The following is a 21255-nucleotide window of genomic DNA, read 5'->3' on the forward strand; positions in this document are numbered from 1 at the left end:
GTGCGTCGACAAATGTACCTGTCTTCTAATGGCTATTTCCAGCATGATAATAATGCACCATGTCTCAAACTGGTTTCATGAACATGACAATGAGTTCAGTGTTCTTCAGTGGCCTTCCCAGTCACCGGATCTGAATCCGACACATTTTGGTGCAAATCTGCAGGAAGTGCGCGATGTAATCATGCTTATTGTGATGGCAGAATTGTTATGTATCATTGAAGGGTTTATAAATGCTTTATTTTGTATTGTATTCATGTTATTGATGTGTCTGTGATTATAATGTGCAGAGTGAGCAGTTGTGGGGTGCTTTCCGCTTCTGCTAGTTTGCAAAGAACATCCTGTAGCTCAGAGGTCACTGATAGGCGGACCGCGGTCCGGACCCGGACCAGACGCCGTCCAATCCGGACCCAGACCTATAACCGATAAATGATTGAGAATTATTACATCTTGACGGAGCGTTTCTATCTTAATCTGCGCAGCTTTTCTAGCCTTTACGGTACTGGTTTAGCGGCGCTACTCAGCCAATGGAATCTGTGCATTATGATCAGCGTTTTTGGCTCGAGTCTGTGAGATGAGAGTCACACAGGGGATGATGAGACGAGAGACTACTTGGAGAAATAAGCAGGGCTCTCAAGTTTTGAACAGAGTTCAGAGTGAGATTTTGGCGGCGGCGGGGGGGACGGGGGTCTGATCTGATAAATGACATCAATTTGTACCCAAAAAATAAAAGAATCACACACACAGTCTCAGTGTTTTTTTGTTTTTTTTTATAATATTTTAAATTCCAGTATAGAAGATGTCATGTACATTGAAAAAGGCATGAATATGCTCATTTGCCTCTTCCCTGACATCTTTGAAATAGACAAATGCAATAATTAATACTATGCATTGTTTTCTGGATAAAATATAAGGAAATAGCCTAGTAGGCCAAATGTTTTCACAATGGAGAGGTTGTGCCAGGGGTGGGAAAGGAAAAACTAAAAATATTCCAAATTATTATGGGTATTGTTATAAAAGTATTATGCAGTGTGGAAGAAGAGGTTTGCCTGCCTCTGGTTCCAGTATAGGCTACTACTCCGCTACTGCATCTAAAAGCAGCTCACAGTATCGTGAGTGAGTCAGAGTTACCTCAGTCAGGCTCTCTCTCAGCGCGCGTTATCGTGGTAACGAGAAACTCGCGCGGAAATTATGAGATGTGTAAAAGTATGTTCGGTTCATTATGAAACTGTGGCGTGACCAATTAGACTGGCAGGCCGCCACAGTCTAGATAATTAATGGGAAACATTGGCTGTGCTTTTGTAGTAACTCGTTACTGCCCAACACTGGCAGGGATTCAACCGGTTAGCTTGGCTAGTTCACATACTCTGGACAAACTGTTAGTTAACATACCAGATGCCTGGACACATATATTCCCCATCAACGGAAATCAATGACGTGATCAGCAATATTTGGTCAGTTACAATATCTGCCTAATATATAACGACTATGTCTATAGAGCTATAATAAATCACTACCTATGGTAATTGTAGTTAATTTCTCTTGTTGGTTATGAATCAAAGAATCAATTCTGAGTTTAAGACGATTTATTTAAAGTACAAAAATGTTGAGCTGGATTCTGGTCTGGTAGAGGAGAGAGAGAGAGAGAGAGAGAGAGAGAGAGAGAGAGAGAGAGAGAGAGAGAGAGAGAGAGAGAGAGAGAGAGAGAGAGAGAGAGAGAGAGAGAGAGAGAGAGAGAGAGAGAGAGAGAGAGAGAGAGAGAGAGAGAGAGAGAGAGAGAGAGAGAGAGAGAGAGAGAGAGAGAGAGAGAGAGAGAGAGGAGCTGTGTGGTCAAGATCAGAGAGAGGGGGCTGATGTTTGCCCCCAACTTTATACCTTTTCGTATGCAAATATAACTTCAACAATGGCCCAATCATGTTTACTGTAGATGCTTGAGGTGTGAAAAGTAGGAGACCCCACAATGATGTCACCTGGCCTACAAGTCGTTCCAGGTTAAAGTTCAAATCAGATTCACAGGAAGTAAACATATTAAACTAAGACAAAGGATGTGTTTACAAGGTGTCATAAAACCCCCTTGTCAGTAGAACAGGCCCATACCATATACCATGCATGTGTGTGTGTAAGTAAAATATACTACATAATTAACAGAAATATTGGTTATTGAGCGACACCGCTGCTCATTCGGAGCGTGAAGCAACTTTCGATAACAGCCGAGAAGTTGCAGGTGCACACAGTGCTATTTCCCCAGGGAGAATTTGCCACATCTCTCTGGTTATGGGATCTTTGGGAGTCACATTCTTTTGTTATTGTATAATAGTTCTGAAGGAGATGTTTGTTTATCTTTTTTTACTGTGTGATGTTTTGTACTTTTGTTTTAGTTGTTAGGAGGTGTAGAACACATGGGCTTCAGCTTAAACTAATATGAATAGGTTAAATATTGTATCATATAATGTCCACGGTTTAAATCATCCTATTAAGAGGAAGAAGATACTGAGCCAATTGAAGAAACTACAATGTTCAATTGCTTTACTACAGGAGACACATCTGGCTGAGGATGAATATAAAACATTGAAAAGGGATTGGGTAAACCAAGTATTCCATGCATCATATGGTAAGAAAAGGGGTGTGGCCATATTAATTAATAAATCTCTACCATTCTCTGAAGAGAAAGTGATAAAAGATAATAGGGGAAGATATGTAATGATTGTTGGCTCGATAGGAGAGATGACTATCTCTATACTAAATGTCTATGAGGAGAATGAGTCAGTCTTTAAGGACATAGCTGACCCTGGAGAATGACTGGGTTAGACCCTGCTCAGGAACATCCATCCAGCCTGTCTGTCTGTCTGTCTGTCAGCTGTGAGAGGGTTAGTGTTAGGGTTAGGGTTAGGGTTAACTCTGATTGGCTTTCCCTGGATTTAGTTGTCTACTTTTATGGTTGTTTTTATTTGCGTATCTGTTTCATATCTGCACTTTAAAGCACTTTGGAACACTTCCTTAAAAAAGGTTCTGTGTACATGAAGTGTATTATTATTATTATTATTATTACTGATACCTGTCTAACCTGTATGATTAATACACTCTGCTTTGATTTGATTGGTCCTCCAGAGACCCAGACTCAGACCAGAGATGACCAAGGTGGGGTCTGATCCCCCCACCCCCTGCCCAGACCTCCAGCCCGCCCCCCTGTCCACCCCAGCCCCCCCCGCCCCCTGTCCAGTCCTGGACCTGTCCCTCCCCCTCATCCCAGCCCCCCCCAGCCAGAGGAGAGGACGAGGCCAGAGGCAGGTTAGACACACACACACACACACACACACAGAGACACACACACACACATACACACAGAGATTGAGAGAGACACACACAGACACACACACACACACACACACACACACACACACTCACTCACACTCACACACACACACACACACACACACACACACACACACACACACACACACAGAGACAGAGACACACACAAGCACACACACACACACACACACAGCACCACATCACTTGCAATGGACGCAAACGAGACAGAAATGATAATCCCTTTTATATATATTATAAAATAAAGCCGTTGCTTTCCGAAGTATGTTTTGAGGTCCGCAAAAATATTGCGCATATTTTAAGGCGGAGAAGAAAGAGCACTTCAGTGTTGAAGTGAGTGAAACTAACGTCAAACGTCATCAAAATGCCAAGACCGTCGTATTTTCGATGACGTGCAAATCAGAATTGAGCGTTATATGTGACCTGCCTGCTTAGGCCGCAGTCGAAATGACACGTATCCGATTCTTATCTGAATGAGGCCGGCTTGAAAATGAGGCCTGAATGGGATCTGAGAATATCAGATTCAATGTGCTTTTTTACTGCTTACACACCTACATGTTACATATCAGATCTGTGCCACATGTGAGCAAAACATGTGAATCGTGTCTCTTCTACCTGGTGGTGTGAAGGCAGCCTCTGTAAGGGAATCATCTGTCCACCAGTATGAGGTGGTGTCCGAGAGTCCACCTTTACCGGAAAGTCTATACTAGAAATTGCACAATGTGTGTGTGTGTGTGTGTGTGTGTGTGTGTCTCTGTGTGTGTCTCTGTGTGTGTCTCTGTGTGTGTCTCTGTGTGAGTGTGAGTGTGTGTGTGTGTGTGTGTGTGTGTGTGTGTCTGTGTGTGTCTCTCTCAATCTCTGTGTGTATGTGTGTGTGTGTCTCTGTGTGTGTGTGTGTGTGTGTGTGTGTAGGTGCGTTTCACAGTGGAAGAGCCAGTCGTCGTCACGGTGATCGCGGAGCCTCGACACTCCAACAGCAGCAGGCCTGAGGCCAGGGGACGTTGCCATGGTAACCAGACATTGAGACACGACACAGGTGTCAGTTATAACATGTGTGTGTGCGTGCGTGCATGAGAGTGGGTGAGTGTGTGTGTGTGTGTGTGTGTGTGTGTGTGCGTGAGAGTGAGAGTGAGAGTGAGAGTGAGTGAGTGAGTGTGTGTGCGTGTGTGTGTGTCAGGTAGAAGTTTGTCTGCTCTCTGATTGGCTCTTGCCTGTGGCCTCCTCTCCTCTCATAGGTGGATCCCTGCACAGGGGGGCGGGGCCGTCCGAGACATCGGCCAATGGGGAGCCTCCGTGTGAGGAGAGGGGTGTCGGCCTGCCTCAGGGGGCGGAGCTGAACACCACGCTGGCGCTGAGGGCGGAGCTGGAGGAGGCGGCGGGGGCGGAGTTTAACTCCCAGGAGGCCGTGCGTCAGCGGCTGCAGAGGTCGACCAGAACCAAGAACAACGTCAACATCAGACCTACTGGAGGTGACACACACACGCACACACACCATAGAGACACACACACACACACACACACACACACACACATACACCATAGAGGCACACACACACACCATAGAGACACACACACACACCATAGAGACAAACTCTCTCACGCACAAACACACACAGACACACACACACAGACACACGTACGCACGCATGCACGCACACACACACACACACACACACACGCAAACATACACACACAGACGCACAGTGTCCAGGTTATTGTGAGGATCTGAGAGGTGTGTGTGTGTGTGTGTGTGTGTGTGTGTGTGTGTCTGTGTCTGTCTGTGTCTGTCTGTGTCTGTGTGTCTGTGTGTGTGTGTGTGTGTGTGTGTGTGTGTGTGTGTGTGTGTGTGTGTGTGTGTGTGTGTGTGTAGGGGTGAACGTCCCGCCCCTCCAGCAGCTGTACAGGGCGTTGGTCAGCGTCAGCGTGGAGGAGGACCAGCTGATCAGCCAGGCCGCACGTGATAGGCTGCTGCTGGCCCCGCCCACACGCTGCCACGGCAACAAGGTGGGTGTGATGTCATATCTATCTAGTTCTAGAACAGATAACTGATGATTGAATATAATAATAATAACATGAATGTATCGTTGTTATTATTATTATTACTATTATTATAATTATAATTATTATGACTTATTATTATTATGAATATTACTATACTATGTTGTTATTATTATTATTACTATTATTGTTGTTATTATTATTACTATTATTGTTGTTGTTATTGTTGTTGTTGTTATTATTATTATTAACCATTTATATTATTATGTTATTCTATGATCTGATATTCCACCCATTTGATGTTTTATTTGTAGTACATTGCTACTGGCTGGGCTGTTGTTTTTTATTTTTTTATTTGGAGTTGAAATGTTGTCAGTAGTTTATAGAATAAAACAAACATTTTCATTTTACTCAAACACATACCTATAAATAGTAAAACCAGACAAACTGATGTGTGTGTGTGTGTGTGTGTGTGTGTGTGTGTGTGTGTGTGTGTGTGTGGTGTGTGGAGTGTGTCTGTGGTGTGTGTGTGTGTGTGTGTGTGTGTGTGTGAGTGTGTGTGTGTGTGTGTGTGTGTGTCTGTGGTGTGTGTGTCTGTGGTGTGTGTCTGTGTGTGCGTGTGCGTGTGTGTGTGTCTGTGGTGTGTGTCTGTGTGCGTGCGTGTGTGTGTGTGTGTGTGTGTGTGTGTGTGTGTGTGTGTGTAGGAGGAGGCTCCAGACGTGCGTGTGTTCTTCAGTGACGACCTGCTCCCAGGGGAGGAGCTACCGATGCCACGCCCCCAACCTTCTCCACGCCCCGCCCACTCCACCTTTGACCTCTACAACAGACACAGACAGTGGGAGGCAGGGCCCTGACACACACACACACACACATGTCTGTCTGAAGAGGTGTGGATGATGTGGGAGGAGCCTGTGATGGCCACTGAACTGTGATTGGTCCCTATGTAACTGTATGTGATTGGAGGATGGAGATGATGTCATTTATCATAATAAAGGAATGAAGTTACATGAGGAGTTTTCTTGGGGAGGGAGGAGGGGAGGAGGAGGGAGGAATACTTGGAAAAGTGCATCATGTATTTCATGCACATCTCCCGGGCCTGACACTGCACTAAAGCCCAATTTATACTTCTGCGTCGAATCTACGCGCGGCTACGCGGTAGCCTACGCAAGGGCTCTCCCAATTTATACTTCTGCGTTGGTCGGTCTGCGTCGCGTTGGTCGGTGTACTCATAGCGGCATAATAGCGATTTTTTTTGTTATGCTTGTTGTAAATAAAATGTCTATAGCTGGCAAGTAAGAGAACGTGTTTAGAAAGTGTATTTTGTTCATGTGGATGTTTACTGTTAGAGAAGGCACACAGTACTGAGACAGTGTGGCCAGAACCAAGCCCAGACAGACTAGTAAATCACACCCCAGCACCTTCTGCATACCTGATACTGTGATGTCATTTGGACTATTGTCCAAATCATCATGATCATTCATACTAACATACATTTATACTAACACAGTATAGTGTTTTGTCCAGCAGTACATTTCACTATCCTAGGTTTCATTATCCTAGTTTCCAATATCCTAGGTTTCTCTATTCTTGTGAAATGACAAAAGACAAGGAATACAATAGATTGAATGCAAGACACACATTTATTCAATATCAATTGATAGATTCAGAGATAGATTCAGGTGTGGTCTTTCTTTTTTTTGTAATCAATTATGTGGTCTTTCTTGAGGCCTTCTTGAAGGGCTTACACAGGCCCTTGCCGATGGCTGATGCCATGCTCTTGAAGACGGCCGCTAGAGACAGGAGAGAGGGAAAGAGAGAAAGAGAGAGAGGGAGGGAGAGAGAGAGAGGGAGGGTGAGGGAGAGACATTAACTTAACACAGAATTTTGTTTTTTCACGGATTACATTTTGTCTCATTGATGCTTGTAGTAATGTTGAGGTAATTAGCTGGTTCATGCAGTATCAACCCTACAGCAGAAGGGTCTTCCTGTCAGCAGACTTACAGAAGCAGCCTCCAGCCTTGGGCTCCTCTTCTTCCTCTGGGTCCGGGCTGACCTCCCTCTGACTTTTCTTGGAGCTCTGTGAAAGAAACAAGCGTTACAAAAACAAAGTAACACGTTTACATGACAGGCCTATCTTTAATCAATGGAATTGGTAAGACACCATATAACTCCTAAAACACTGTGTATGAGAGGAGATTGTGTATATAGATGACAGATGACATTGAACGGTCGTAATGTTTACAGAGACTATTAAATGTCAAACTCAGGACAGGGATGTATAAAGTATAGTAACATCTGGTTTACCTTGAAGCCGCCCTTGAAGAACCTGACGAACCTGGACCCCTTCTTTACTTTGGTCTCAGCCTGGGTCACCTCAGCCTCAGATCCGGTCGGCGACACACACCTGCTAACAGAACCTGACTCTACAGAGCCACTCGCCTTCACGCTGCTCTGGCACCCACCGGTACCAAAGAGCGTGGGGGAGGGGGGACATGTGGCAGACTGTGTCTCCTCCAGATTGACCGTGACCTGCTGGACCAAGGCCGTTGTGAACAGGCTCACAGTCTGTTCGTAGACCTGTGAGCTGGAGGAGGAGGCTTTCTGATCCAAGCCCCAGGACGTGGAAGGGACGAGGAGAGTCGCCAACAACCGCTTCACCGACTCCTCGGCAAAAGCGTGGATCACTGCAGAGGAAGAGGGTCCTCTTGTTCCACTCCCTCTTTGGGTGTGTTCCAGGAGAGCAGAGTCGGAGTGACTTTTGCCAGTTCCCACATGGTCCTTTCCCTGTTCAAGCATCAGGCTTTTCAGGCGGTCGACCAGGTCGCGGGACAGAGCCTGGACCTTCCCTTCGGAAAGGAGCTCCTCCAGTCTATCCAGAGGGGCAGAGGCCTGCTGCAGCTCTGCAGGACTGAGTATGGTCTCCACAATGGCAGTCATGGAGTCCCTAGCACCAGCCGATGATGATTCCAGCATTGAATCATTCTGATCATGAAGATCATCATCACCTGTGCAGTCAATTATTGAGCTACGCACAATAGGGCAACTTATGACCTTTTGGAGCTCAGATGGAGATGGGGTCCCAGGAAGTGTGAAGGACATATCTTCCAATGTCTTCTCCGACCTCAATGTTTGAGAGGACTGCGTTGATATAGGGGAGGTGGTCGTCTCCAGGTTCTCCAGCATAGTTCCCACTAAGCTGAATAACTCGGACAGCTCACCTGTCCTGTTCAACTGGTCAGATTTTGACATGTCCTCTTGGACCACACCCAGGATTTGGCTGATGCTGTTCTTGGCCAGCGCTACTTGGGTTTCTGTGTGGGGCTGCTTTTGTGAAGACAGAAACTTCCTCAACTTCTGCCGCAGACTGTTGTAGAGCCTTTGTGCAATGGAAGAAATGTCCGCCTTGGACACGCTCTCAGAAACCTCCGGGTCTCTAATGCTGCCAGGCAGAAGACCAGAATCTGCAAGCCCAACAGCGCTAGGAGACTGGCCTCTCTGGAAAAGTATTTTCACACCGTCCACAACGGTGCTAAAAATATCCACTGCAGCAGAGTCCGTTCTGGCAGTGGACGTGGTGGAAGAACCCTGGCTGACCCCACTGGTGACGGACTCAGAGGACTTAATGAGGATGTTCCTCACAGCGTGAGTTCCCCTCCTCTCAAACTCCGTGGTGGACAGATCTCTAATGATCTCATTTGGAGCGAGATTCAAACGCTCCGATGAGGAGATGACTTTGTCTGCGCCAAGAATACCCTCGAAGAACTCTTCAGATGACCTCAATAAACTGTACTCACCACTGAGTGATGAAGACGATCTAGAAGAGGAACTAGAAGAGGATTCAGAGGGCTGTCTGAGGTTGCAAAAACGCTTAGCTGGGCGCAAAAAAACACCACAAAAAAGAGACTCTTCGGACGAGCTCCTCCCGATAGAGGCCTCAGACATTGATCTAAAAGTGGTCAGTATCCCTCCGATGACTTCCTTGGTGCTCTCGTCAAGAAAGGTGCTCTCGTCAAAAGCCGCAAGCAGCTGGGAACACTCCCTCAGAGAGGAGGTCTCTATGTCCTCACAGCTGACTTCGTGTCGGGGCTCCTCCAGGGGTGATGACGTCACCAGATCTGCTCTACTGGTGGCGGCACAGCCCATGCTGAAGAACTCTGCCAATCTAAATAATTTAATTAATAATTTCAATCTACCATGGACGTTGCTGTACAGCCTCAACGTGGCAGAGAAGAGCCTCTGCCTCCTGCTGGGACATCCACCGGGTTGGTGGATGGAGGACGCGGCGTGGTGAACTGTGCCTCCGGCCTGCACAGTGCTGTCCCCCGCCTCCGCGGCCTGCGCTGTCTCGGCCTTCACATCCGCCACGAATGCATCGACGATCTTGTTCGCCTCAGCGTCGCAATCATCGTCGAATAGGTTAGTAGCAGACGGCGAGGTGACATGAGAGCCACTCTCGTGGGCAGCTAGGCAGCGAGCAGCACTCAGAAGAATCCCACTCACAGCTCTTGAGGCTTGTGTGTGGAACTCTTCACTACAGATGATGGCCAGGTCAATCTGGCTCACCACATCCTCAGAGGCTCCAGAATCACAGGGGGTAATTCTGGTCTTTTCCAAGGAATGTGTTTGAGAGAGCAACTGTATATCCAGCGCCACCTCCCTGAGCATTTCCGCTGCGTCCTGTCCGCCTCCCTGTGCCATGGTGTCAGCGATGGCGGCCATGACCTCACCCGTCAGAGGAGCAAGTATCCCTTCACTTACCTCCATACCCACCTGGTCCACTGGTGGCGACGCTGAGGCAACCTGTCCGGTCACCCCAAACGCCTGGAGAGTGCCAGAGATGACGCGCACCATCTCCTCGGTGGCCAGCACGGCATCCTGCCTCTCGGTCGTCACTGGGGACAACCTTCCAGAGGGGGTGTAGGCCACGACCACCGAGAACGCTGAGTTCAGCTGGCTGAGCGTTTCCCCCACCAGAGCTCTGGTCAGTTCAGGTGAGGAAGACATGTCGTCACCCAGGGCCTGGATAACGGTGTCCGCCGTCACCCCAAAGAAGTCCTTCAGGGGGTCACTCACAGACGCCCTCTGCAGGGACGTCTTGGAGCTACAAACAGAAACATGAACATGAACACTACAGTCTGATGTCTGAAACAATATGTCACACAATGATTGTAGCTTAAATTCACTTAAATTCACAGTCTCTGCTGTATGCCTGAAGAAGGTCTATGAAAGACCGAAAGCTCGCAATAAATCATTGATTTTTGCACAGTTTTGAGTGTGCGGATGCTGCTTGTTTTCATTCCATTTGATACTCTTCAGCTCCAGCACTTCAGCTAAGTGATTACGGATGAGCGGTGGCATTTCCACTATTTAGCTTAAATCCACTTTATTTTTTTTACATTTGGCTCGTATTCTGGATGTAATGATAACGGTCCATTCCTAAGTTCTATTTCCCTTCAGTTTTAAACCTCCTGCGGCTAATGAGGCCTGTCAATGAGGGTCTTTCTATGCTGTAGTTGATAAACCTCTAAAAACTAAACATAAACATCCGTCATCAACCCCCTAAAGAGTAGCTGGGTCTCTTCCTCAGTGTGTAAAGCTGTGTAAATGGGCCTTACTTCGGGGGACAGACAAGAGCGGCTCCAGACTCCCGGGTCTGGGGGCTGGTACTGGAGGAGCGCTCTGGGTGGGACCCGGGGGATGAAGACCGCTCCTCTTCCTCCTCTCTGTCGCTCTGCTCCAGGATCTTCACCAGGGCCGGCAGGAAGACCTGGAAGGCTGCCTCACAGACGACCTTCACCACCCTGCGGCACAGCCGGCTCAGCTGCATCCTGGTGGTCTGTGGTTCCGCCAGAAGAACACGACGTCATCAGATCACACGTGTTAGTGACGTTATGATAATGTGTGATATGTTATATTATGAACATGTGTATTTTGTTCTGAAAATAAACATAAAAGTCAGGGTGTGACTGGTAAATAAACACAAGTCAAGGTGTGACTGGAGAGAATGTTCAGATCCAAGAGCATTGTATTACATGTGTGTATGAAATGTGCTTTACAAATACAGGCTGATTAAATGAATGATCGGTTGATCAATCACAACTTACAGGGTATATCATGCCCTTTCGGATCGCTGTCCACTGCCTGGATGAGAAAAGAAACAAGGAAACATTTCCAGCTGTTAAGAACATTTAAATAAATGTTTTACAGACATGGTAGATGTGCAAGACTAGGCTACAGAAGGAACACAGCTTCACACAGGTGGAGGGAGAAATGGGAGGATGGGCTCATTGTAATGTGAGTTTGATACCATTCCTCATTTCATTCCATGCATTACAACGATCCCGTCCTCTGATTTCTACCTCCACCAGCCTCCCCTGAGAACACGGTCCCCCCTACTGAGAGATCCCTGTCCTAACTTTATAGTTACATGATTAACTGTATAGTTACATGATTAACTGTATAGTTACATGATTGATTCATATGTTACATGATTGATTGATTGTCAAGAGAGTTAAAAAGAAGTACATTTCCGTTGCATTGGCTAAGAATAGGTAGAACTGCATGTCCCAGAAGGCTTTGCGGCAAGACGTCATAGAAGTTTTAGTTTGTTAGTTTGTTTTGAGAAATGTGAATTGTAACGTCCAGAATTGAAAGTGGACATCTAATAGCTTGTTGATCATATTTGAAGGTAGAAATATTACAACCCCTCCATCCCTCCCTCCCTCCCTCCATCCCTCCATCCCTCCGTCCCAGAGAGACACTAAACATACTCATCACTCAGAGTCCTCAGGAAGTCCAGCAGGATGGGGTACACCTCTTCCCCTGCCGTCTGGTGAGCCTTCTTGTTCACCAGCTCCACCACAGCAGCTCGGCTCTCAAACCGGTCTGGACCGGTCTGGGAGGCGGCTGCTGACAAAATACAAGGAGAGATTAAATATATACAGTTGTATCTAAAGTCCAACACATCTATCTATGACTATCTATGTATGTTTCAAATAGAAAAATAGAAAGTTGTGTCTAAAATACAGTATTATTATGGCCTCTATGACAGAATACATTTGGTACGCAGATTGGTACGCAGCATTTCTAATAAACGTATTTCCATCCAAATTGCACATCATCTGAATGAATAATTGTGTGTATTTTAAACAGTCTCACCTGAATCAGAGTCGGAGCTCTTGCTAGCGCTCTTGGCGCTCCTCCTCGTGGCCTTGGCGGCCTTCTTGGTGCTCTTAGCGGCCTTAGCGACCATCTCAGAGCTCTCAGTGGCCTTCATGCCACTGCTCTCCGTCTACAACACAACAAGAGTTCAGATCAACATTCTGGTCGACTTGTTACGTCAAGTCAAAATAGCTTCAGACGGGATCACATAGGAAAACGGATTAAAATGACAATCAGTCAGTCAGAAGGCGACGACAGCAAAAGGCTTGTTCTGTTCATGTCAGGATGAGACCTGCTGGGTGTACAGGCTTGTTCTGTTCATGTTAGGATGAGGCCTGCTGGGTGTACAGGCTTGTTCTGTTCATGTTAGGATGGGGCCCGGGTGTACAGGCTTGTTCTGTTCATGTCAGGATGGGGCCTACTGTGTCTACAGGCTTGTTCTGTTCATGTTAGGATGGGGCCCGGGTGTACAGGCTTGTTCTGTTCATGTTAGGATGGGGCCCAGGTGTACAGGCTTGTTCTGTTCATGTTAGGATGGGGCCCGGGTGTACAGGCTTGTTCTGTTCATGTTAGGATGGGGCCCGGGTGTACAGGCTTGTTCTGTTCATGTTAGGATGGGGCCCGGGTGTACAGGCTTGTTCTGTTCATGTTAGGATCAGGCCCGGGTGTACAGGCTTGTTCTGTTCATGTTAGGATGGGGCCTACTGGGTCTACAGGCTTGTTCTGTTCATGTTAGGATGGGGCCTACTGGGTCTACAGGCTTGTTCTGTTCATGTTAGGATGGGGCCTGGGTCTACAGCCCTCAGAGATGCATCAAATGATCTGACCCAACCCCAGGGGTTAAGTGTTATATGTGCTATACTACTCTTGACAGTGCTATATAGGCCTATTACACTCAGGGTTGCCAGATGGGGCGGGTTACCGCCGAATGGGCTACTTTTGATAACACTGGGCTGGGGAAAAAAAGCATTTGGGTGTGGTTAGACTGGAAATGGACAATCCACTTGGTCCCTTTATGACGTTGAACCCAATGGGCCCTATTATGCACTTCATCAATAAGACGAGGCGGTAGATCTAAACTTAAGACGTGGAGGCGTGGTCAAGGCCACTTTGCTATTATGCGTGCTGCAGTGGGCGCCTAAAAGCCGGCGCTAAGCAAAGAAATTAGTCATGGGTGTGTTTTGGGCGTCTTCTCAATCAACCCAATCAGCGTGCCAGGTGCCATTCCCTTTAAGAACCGGCTGCGTTGAGTCATTAGCGCTATGCTATTATGGAAGTCCTAAGAAGGAGGTCAGCGCGCTTCTCTGCCTCTCCCTTCTGAAATAAAGCATTTATACTGTGACCGTAATTGACGTCTTGCCGTGGAGCCACGTGCGTGTTCATGTGTGCCCACATGCATGCGCAAACCGCGGAGGCGCGCTCGTGTTTCAAAACGTGCATGAAGTCTAAACTTAAGAACTTTTCAAACCACTTCTTAGCGATAGGAGCAAAGTCAGATCGCATAATAGCAGGGGCGCCTAGTGCACTTCATTAACATATGAACACTCCCACAATGAGCAATATATGCACGGGAGTTTTACGTCTTATGTGTGGGCGCCTATCGACACCTGCATAATAGCAGTAGCGCGTATGAAGCGCATAATAAGGGTGCGGGTAGGTCTTAACCTGGCGGTGCGTCTTAATTAACACTTAAGACGGCAAGTTAAGAAGTGCATAATAGGGCCCAATGTGTCTCAGAGCGAATTTACGAACGCAGCCTACGTCATAAAACAGCGACGACGTCACAACAAGGCCGGTGCCATGGTGACCATGCAACTTGTGTGAACTAATTACCCATACCCTAATGCTAATAATAACGTTTATTTGTATAGCACTTTTCCTGCAAATGTTGCAGCTAATACTAGTAATAATACTGATAGGAATTCGTGTATTTGTCTTAAAGTTGGATACCAAAATCACCAACACTTAGGCTAAGCAACATGCATGTTCTTGTTCATAATAACAGCAATTGGCTGTTAATAACAATAATCATAATCATAATAACTCATTATTAATCATAAACAGTTCAAATAAAATCTGATTATCGGATGTAGGACTAGATAAGATCAAACAGCATCCAAATGTTTATATTGGTGATTCACATAAGCAGCATGATAATTGTACTTTGAACGATACTAAAATCCATCAGTTCCGTTTAAAGACTATATATATCTTAATTAATATGGGCATACAATAAAATATATTCCACTATAATGGTAAATATACAACTAAATGTACCCCACTAACCCTTAACTATAGGCCTAACGGGGCAGCATGCTGTTACTTACCTTGCTATTATTCATCCCCATTTTCGAAGTAAAATTGTCCAACGTTGAACATTTCTGTCGTTGAAATTCCCGTCAACGACCGAGTCTGTAACTAATGAACGCTTAGTTCACTAATGAACGCCGGTGTGTCGGTGACTAATGAAGCTCCGCGAGATAAACAGCAGGTTTTAGAGTGGTGTGTTGTATGACGTCATAGTGCCGCGGGGGGGGGGGGGGTTGTTATTGTAACATGCTTAATAATAACAACCTTTAATAACCTTTATTTGTATAGCACACTTAATAAAAACAAAATAATAATAATAATAATAATAACTTTTATTTGTATAGCACTTTTCCTGCAAACGTTGCAGCTCAAAGTGCTTTAAAATACTGACTGTAGCTTTTTTTCTCACCATTTCATCCTCTCTGAGTCCTCAGAGTCCTATGTAATTGCCAAGGATGAAAAGGGAATGATATTAATGGGTGGGGATTTCAATACGGTACAGAATGGTAAATTAGACAGGATGCCACCAGAACAGGGACCAACCACAAAAAGATCCAAAATATGAAACAATACTATTAAAGAGTTAGGTCTTGTTGATCCATGGAGAAAGAATAACCCAAGAGAGAAGGATTTTACCTTTTATTCTAATCCACATGGGAGTTATTCGAGGATAGATTTTTTTTGTGTGTCACAACAACATATACAGTACATAAAGTCTTGAACTGTGGCATAGAGGCCATAACTATAAGTGACCACGCCCCTATTACACTAACCATAGATACAGGTAATTAATCTTTCTTTAAATATTGGAGACTTAATGTGTCAATTCTATCAGATGAGACAGTAGTACAGGAAATAAAACAACATTTAAAGGAATACTTTCAATTGAATGATAATGGCGAGGTTTCACCGTCAATTTTGTGGGAGGGGGGAAAAGCAGTCATAAGAGGGAAAATAATGGAAATAACATCAAGGCTGAGGAAAGCTCGCCTAGAACAGCAAAGATGGTTAGAGAGTAGAATCAGAGAACAAGAATTGGAGCATAAAAGAACATCAGATAACTCTACATTCCTTGAACTGCAGAAAAACAGGCGTAAATTAAATGAACTTTTAACATATAAAGCAGAAGGAGCCCTACGTTTTACTAACCAAATTTACTATGAGATGGGCAACAGATCCAGTCGTTTATTGGCATTCCAACTTCGAAAAGCCCAAACCAGTAGGATAGTTTCAAAAATAAGACACCCCAATTCTAAACAAATAATGGTAAAGCCAAAAGAGATAGCGGAAGCATTTGCAGATTACTATAAAAAGTTGTATGACGACTCAGAATCTGATTTTATAGAAAGCAAAACAGAAACATTCCTCAAAAGATTACACTTGCCATCATTAACGGCAGAAGAAGCGTCTGAGATGATAAGGCGCAGTTTCATTACAGGAGATATCTGACTCTATAAAAACTCTTAAAAATAATAAGTCACCAGGTACGGATGGGTTTCCGGGAGAGTATTATAAATGTTTTGCAGAAGAGATCATACCAGTACTATCTAATGTCTTCAATTGTGCTCTATCTTCAGGTAACCCACCATCTACTTGGTCAGAAGCCATCATCTCAGTCTTACATAAAGAGGGCAAAGACCCAACATTATGTGAGGGATATAGGCCTATAAGTTTACTCTGCAACGACTTGAAACTATTAACAAGTGTATAATGGCACAGAGAATGCAGAGATGTATATCCAAATTAATCAAACCAGATCAAACGGGCTTTATTCCATCCAGACAAGGAGCTAATAATATTAGGAGAACATTAAATCTGATATCATGCAATAGAAATAATCCCCAGCCTACCATGTTACTCAGTTTAGATGCTCAAAAGGTATTTGATAGGGTAAGATGGAACTTCCTATATCATACATTGGCGGCCTTTGGGTTTCACTCAACTTTTATAGACTGGGTTAAAATAGTATATAAAAACCCAAAATCACGGATAAGAGTAAATGGATGTTGCTCAGATTTTTTCTATCTCAAAAGAGGAGTCAGACAAGGAGATTGTCTCTGAGTCCGCTATTATTTGCTGCAAGTATTGAACCGTTGGCTGAATCAATAAGACAAAATAAAGACATTAAGGGAATTAAGGATGAGGGGGGGGGGGGGGGGGGGTAGAACACAAGGTATCGTTATTCGCTGATGATTTATTAGCATATATAGGTGATCCATCTTCATCTATACCAGCCCTGTTGAACAATCTGCATGAATATGGAGAGATATCGGGATATTTGACTAATGAAACCAAATCAATAGCTAGGATGCTTTCAGGTGTATGTCCAGCAGAGCTAGAAGGAAAAGTGCAATTTAAATGGGCTGATAAAGGGTTTAGATACGTGGGCATTATTATTACGCCTATCACGTCACAGCTATTTGAAGCAAACTATGGGAAATTGATAACTGAGATAAAGAAAGATCTGGCTAGATGGGAAATTTTACCTTTAAGTTTGATGGGGAGAATAGAAACAGTAAGAATGAATTACCAAGACTGTTGTTTTTGTTCCAGTCTCCAAGCTCTACTTTCAAATCATTGGACAAAATTATATCCAAATTCATTTGGCAAAAGAAAAAAGCTAGAATTAAATGTAAAACACTTCTTTGTGCAAAAGAGAAAGGGGGGTTGAATGTACCTAATTTAAAGTATTACTATTGGGCAGCACAGCTTAGAGCTATAATTATGTGGATAGCAAGAGAAACAGACACAATATGGGTGGGAATGGAGCAGAACTATTGTCATAAAATGCCTTTGGAATCACTACCATTCCTGACCCAAAAGGAACAGAAGAAACTTAAGATTAGTAATGAATGGATTAAGGGAACGATGAAAATTTGGTCAGTAGTAAGAAAGAAATTTAAATTGTCAAACTCAATTTGTAGGGCCACTAAGATAGCAACAAACCCAGATTTTTTACCATCTAATATGGATTCAGGATATAGCAAATGGGCAAGTAAAGGGTTGATATATATCGGACAAATGTTTAAAGAACAATTTACTCAGGAATTCAATCTCCCAACTCATGACTTTTACAAATTCTTACAACTAAGGCATTACCTTCAGAAACATGAGGAATGGGAGAATATTTGTAAATTGCCATCCAAACTAGAGGGACTATTGATGTCCTTTACTAAAAAGGGGGCTATATCAAACATTTATAAAGCATTACAACATGATTCTGATGACAGTAATATGAAAGTCAAAGAAAAATGGGAATTGGAATCAAATATAATAATAACAGATGAAAAATGGGAGGAAACATTCAAGGCGGGACATAAATTAACTAACAGCCCATCATGGAGAGAGTTTGATTGGAAGGTGAAGATGCGGTACTTTGATACCCCGATTATCACCTCAAAATACAGCAATACATCTAAACTATGTTGGAGGGGCTGTGGATTGGTCGGGGACTTCACACATATATTTTGGGACTGCCCAAAGCTCATTGATTTCTGGAAGAATGTTCAAAAGGAGATTTAACTGATTCTGGGTGTTAACTTTACTTTAGATCCAGCTCTAGTCATATTAGGTATACTTCCAGATACGTTAGACAGAAATGTGGTGTCGTTAATGAGCCAAAACTGGCTACTATAAGGAGAAGTTCACAGCTTGTCACTTAATGTAGACAACCTTGTAGTCACAGATAAAAGTCTGATGGCTGACATTTTTAACCGTCACTTTACAAATTCTGGTCTTGTTTCAGGTCCTCCTAACCCCGCTCCTATTCCAACGAGCCCTTTGCCTCCAAGCCCCACTCCCCTGCTACACTCACCCTCCAGCCCTGTTTGCCCTCCTAGCCCCTTCCCCCCCGCTCACAGTTTTTCCCTCAGGCCTGTCTCAGTAGGTGAGGTCCTAAAGGAACTGACCTCTCTGGACCCCAAAAAAGCTGCCGGGTCAGACGAGCTGGCGGCGTTCTTTATTAAAACTGCCGCCCCCATCATCGCAGCCCCCCTAACAGACCTGTTGAACCTCTCCCTTCTTTCAGCCAGTTTACCTGCCGAGTGGAAAGAAGCGATTGTGCTCCCACTGTTTAAAGGTGGTGACAAGGCTGACCCAAATTGTTATAGGCCCATTTCCATCCTGCCCTGTCTGTCTAAGTTATTTGAGAAACTTGTCAACAAACAACTCACTACTCATCTGCATGTGTATAACTTACTTTCTGGGGCGCAGTCTGGCTTTCGCGCAGGGTACGGTTGTGTTCCAGCAACCCTAAAGGTACTCAACGACATCACTTCTGCGTTAGATGCTAAGCAGCACTGTGCGGCAATATTTATTGATTTGGCAAAGGCTTTTGACACCGTTGACCATCCCACTCTACTGAACAGACTGAGTAGCATCGGGGTTACTAACCACTCACTAACCTGGTTTTCTCATTACCTCTCTCACCGGGTGCAACGTGTGAGGTTTGAAAACCTTCTCTCTCACCCCCTCCCAGTCACCAAGGGTGTCCCTCAAGGTTCCATACTTGGTCCCACTCTGTTCTCTATACATCAACAATATCCCCCTGGCTGCTGGAAATTCACTCATTCACTTATATGCTGACGACACTATTCTCTATGCCACTGGTCCCTCCCCTGACTCTGTACTAACAACTCTCCAGGATAGCTTCCTCCAGATCCAACAGGCCTTCACCCACCTCAAACTGTCCCTTAACACTTCCAAGACCAAGGTCATGTGGTTCAACCGTAAAGGCACCACACCCCCCCCAGCCACCATCATTACCACCTGTGAGGGAGCTATCCTGGACCAGGTCACGGTGTATAAATACCTGGGAATTTGGTTAGACAGCTCACTATCTTTCTCAGACCACATCTCAAAACTACAGACCAAGATTAAGGCCAAACTTGGCTTTCTCTATAGAAACCGTCACTCCTTCACTTCATCCGCTAAACGCACCCTCATTCAAATGACCGTTCTCCCCATGCTCGACTGCAGCGACACAATTTACAGGTATGCATGCAAAGCTACACTCTCCACGCTCGACACACTGTATCACTCCGCCATCCGGTTCGCCACTAACGCCCCCTACAGTACCCACCACTGCTCTCTTTACTCCCTGGTCAACTGGCCCTCCCTTCACACCCGCCGTCACATGCACTGGCTCACCCTCATCTATAAAACCCTCCTCCACCTATCACCCCCCTATTTGTGTCTCCTGCTTCACCCTCTGCCTGTCACTCGCAACACCCGATCCTCACTCCACATCCAACTAAAAATTCCCAAATCCACCACCTCCCTTGGCCGTGCATCATTCCAGTTTGCTGCCCTCTCTGACTGGAATGCTCTGCAAAAAACCCTCAAACTGGATAAACTCATCTCCCTCTCTGCCTTCAGACTCACTATTTCAGACACCCTCACTGATTCCTGCACATGCTTCTCTTCTCTGTAGGGCAGCACTTGTATTCATTCCCTTTACACACCCCCTCTGTCCACCTGCACTTGTTTTTATGCCCCCATGTCTGCTCATTCTCTGCTTTTAAGCTTTTCTGTGTTAATGTTATTACTGTTTTCTAATGTTTGTTGGCCTGTTTCGTAAGTGCTTATTGCTGTTGTTGTATTTGGTGGCTGTGTCTCAGTGGTTATTGTTGTACCGTATTTATGTTTGCTTGACTGTGTCTCAGTGTGTATCGTTGTATTGGTTTGTTTACTGGCTGTCTTGGTGTCCATGTTGTATCTGTCTTAGTGCCCATGTTGTATCGCTGTGTTGATTGGTTGTGTCCCAGCACTTGTTGTTGTATTGTTGTCTTTCCTGACTGTGTATCAGTGCTTGCTGCTGTATTGTTGTGTTTGCTTGGCTGTGTCCCAGTGCGTTTTGTTGTATTGTATTGTCTTGTGTTGCCTGTCTGCTTTTTGGCTGTGTCCCAGTGCGTTTTGTTGTATTGTATTGTCTTGTGTTGCCTGTCTGCTTTTTGTGCTTGCTGTTGTGTTCCATTGTTGATGTCCGTTGGTGCTTTTGTTGTATTGTTTGTGTTGCATGCATGTGTTTAATGCTTATTGTGCTTTGTTTTTAACATGTTTTATCTTTCAGCCCCCCTCCCCTTTCCCCTTATTGCAGGCCGGCATTGTAAATAAGAATTTTGTTCTTTAATTGTCTCGCCTCGTAAAATAAAGCTAAAAAATAAAAATAAAATAAAAAAGAGAATGTTGCTTCTAGTAGCAAACATTTTAATAACAGTCAACTGGCTGAAGCCGCAGCCCCCAAACACAGAGGAGAGAGAGGTTAAAAAATGTCTACATGATGGAAAGAATCACAGCAAGATTACAGCTGAAAATTGACCTGTTTGCTGAAAGATGGTCACCTTTAACACAGGCAATGTCAAACTCTTGACCACCTCTTTTTATTTTTATTTTATTTTAAATGTTTTTTGAGAATCATTTGTATACGGTTTTCTTTCATTATTTTTTTTTACATGATTG

General features: G+C 44.8%; 1 protein-coding gene across 1 annotated transcript; it reads left to right on the forward strand.

Annotated features, from left to right (window-relative positions):
• Positions 1-3126: 3126 nt before the first annotated feature.
• LOC308160305 (protein phosphatase 1 regulatory subunit 35-like) lies at positions 3127-6179 on the forward strand (the record flags this gene model as incomplete). The annotated part of the gene is made up of 5 exons (XM_080534223.1): positions 3127-3285; positions 4240-4336; positions 4563-4796; positions 5198-5331; positions 6030-6179. The coding sequence occupies 5 exons, from the start codon at positions 3127-3129 to the stop codon at positions 6177-6179; spliced, it is 774 nt and encodes a 257-aa protein (XP_080390349.1).
• Between the last annotated feature and the right edge of the window lie 15076 nt (positions 6180-21255).

Source organism: Nansenia antarctica (assembly GCF_963989245.1).
Source record: "Nansenia antarctica genome assembly, chromosome: 6".
Classification (NCBI taxonomy): Eukaryota; Metazoa; Chordata; class Actinopteri; order Argentiniformes; family Microstomatidae; genus Nansenia; species Nansenia antarctica.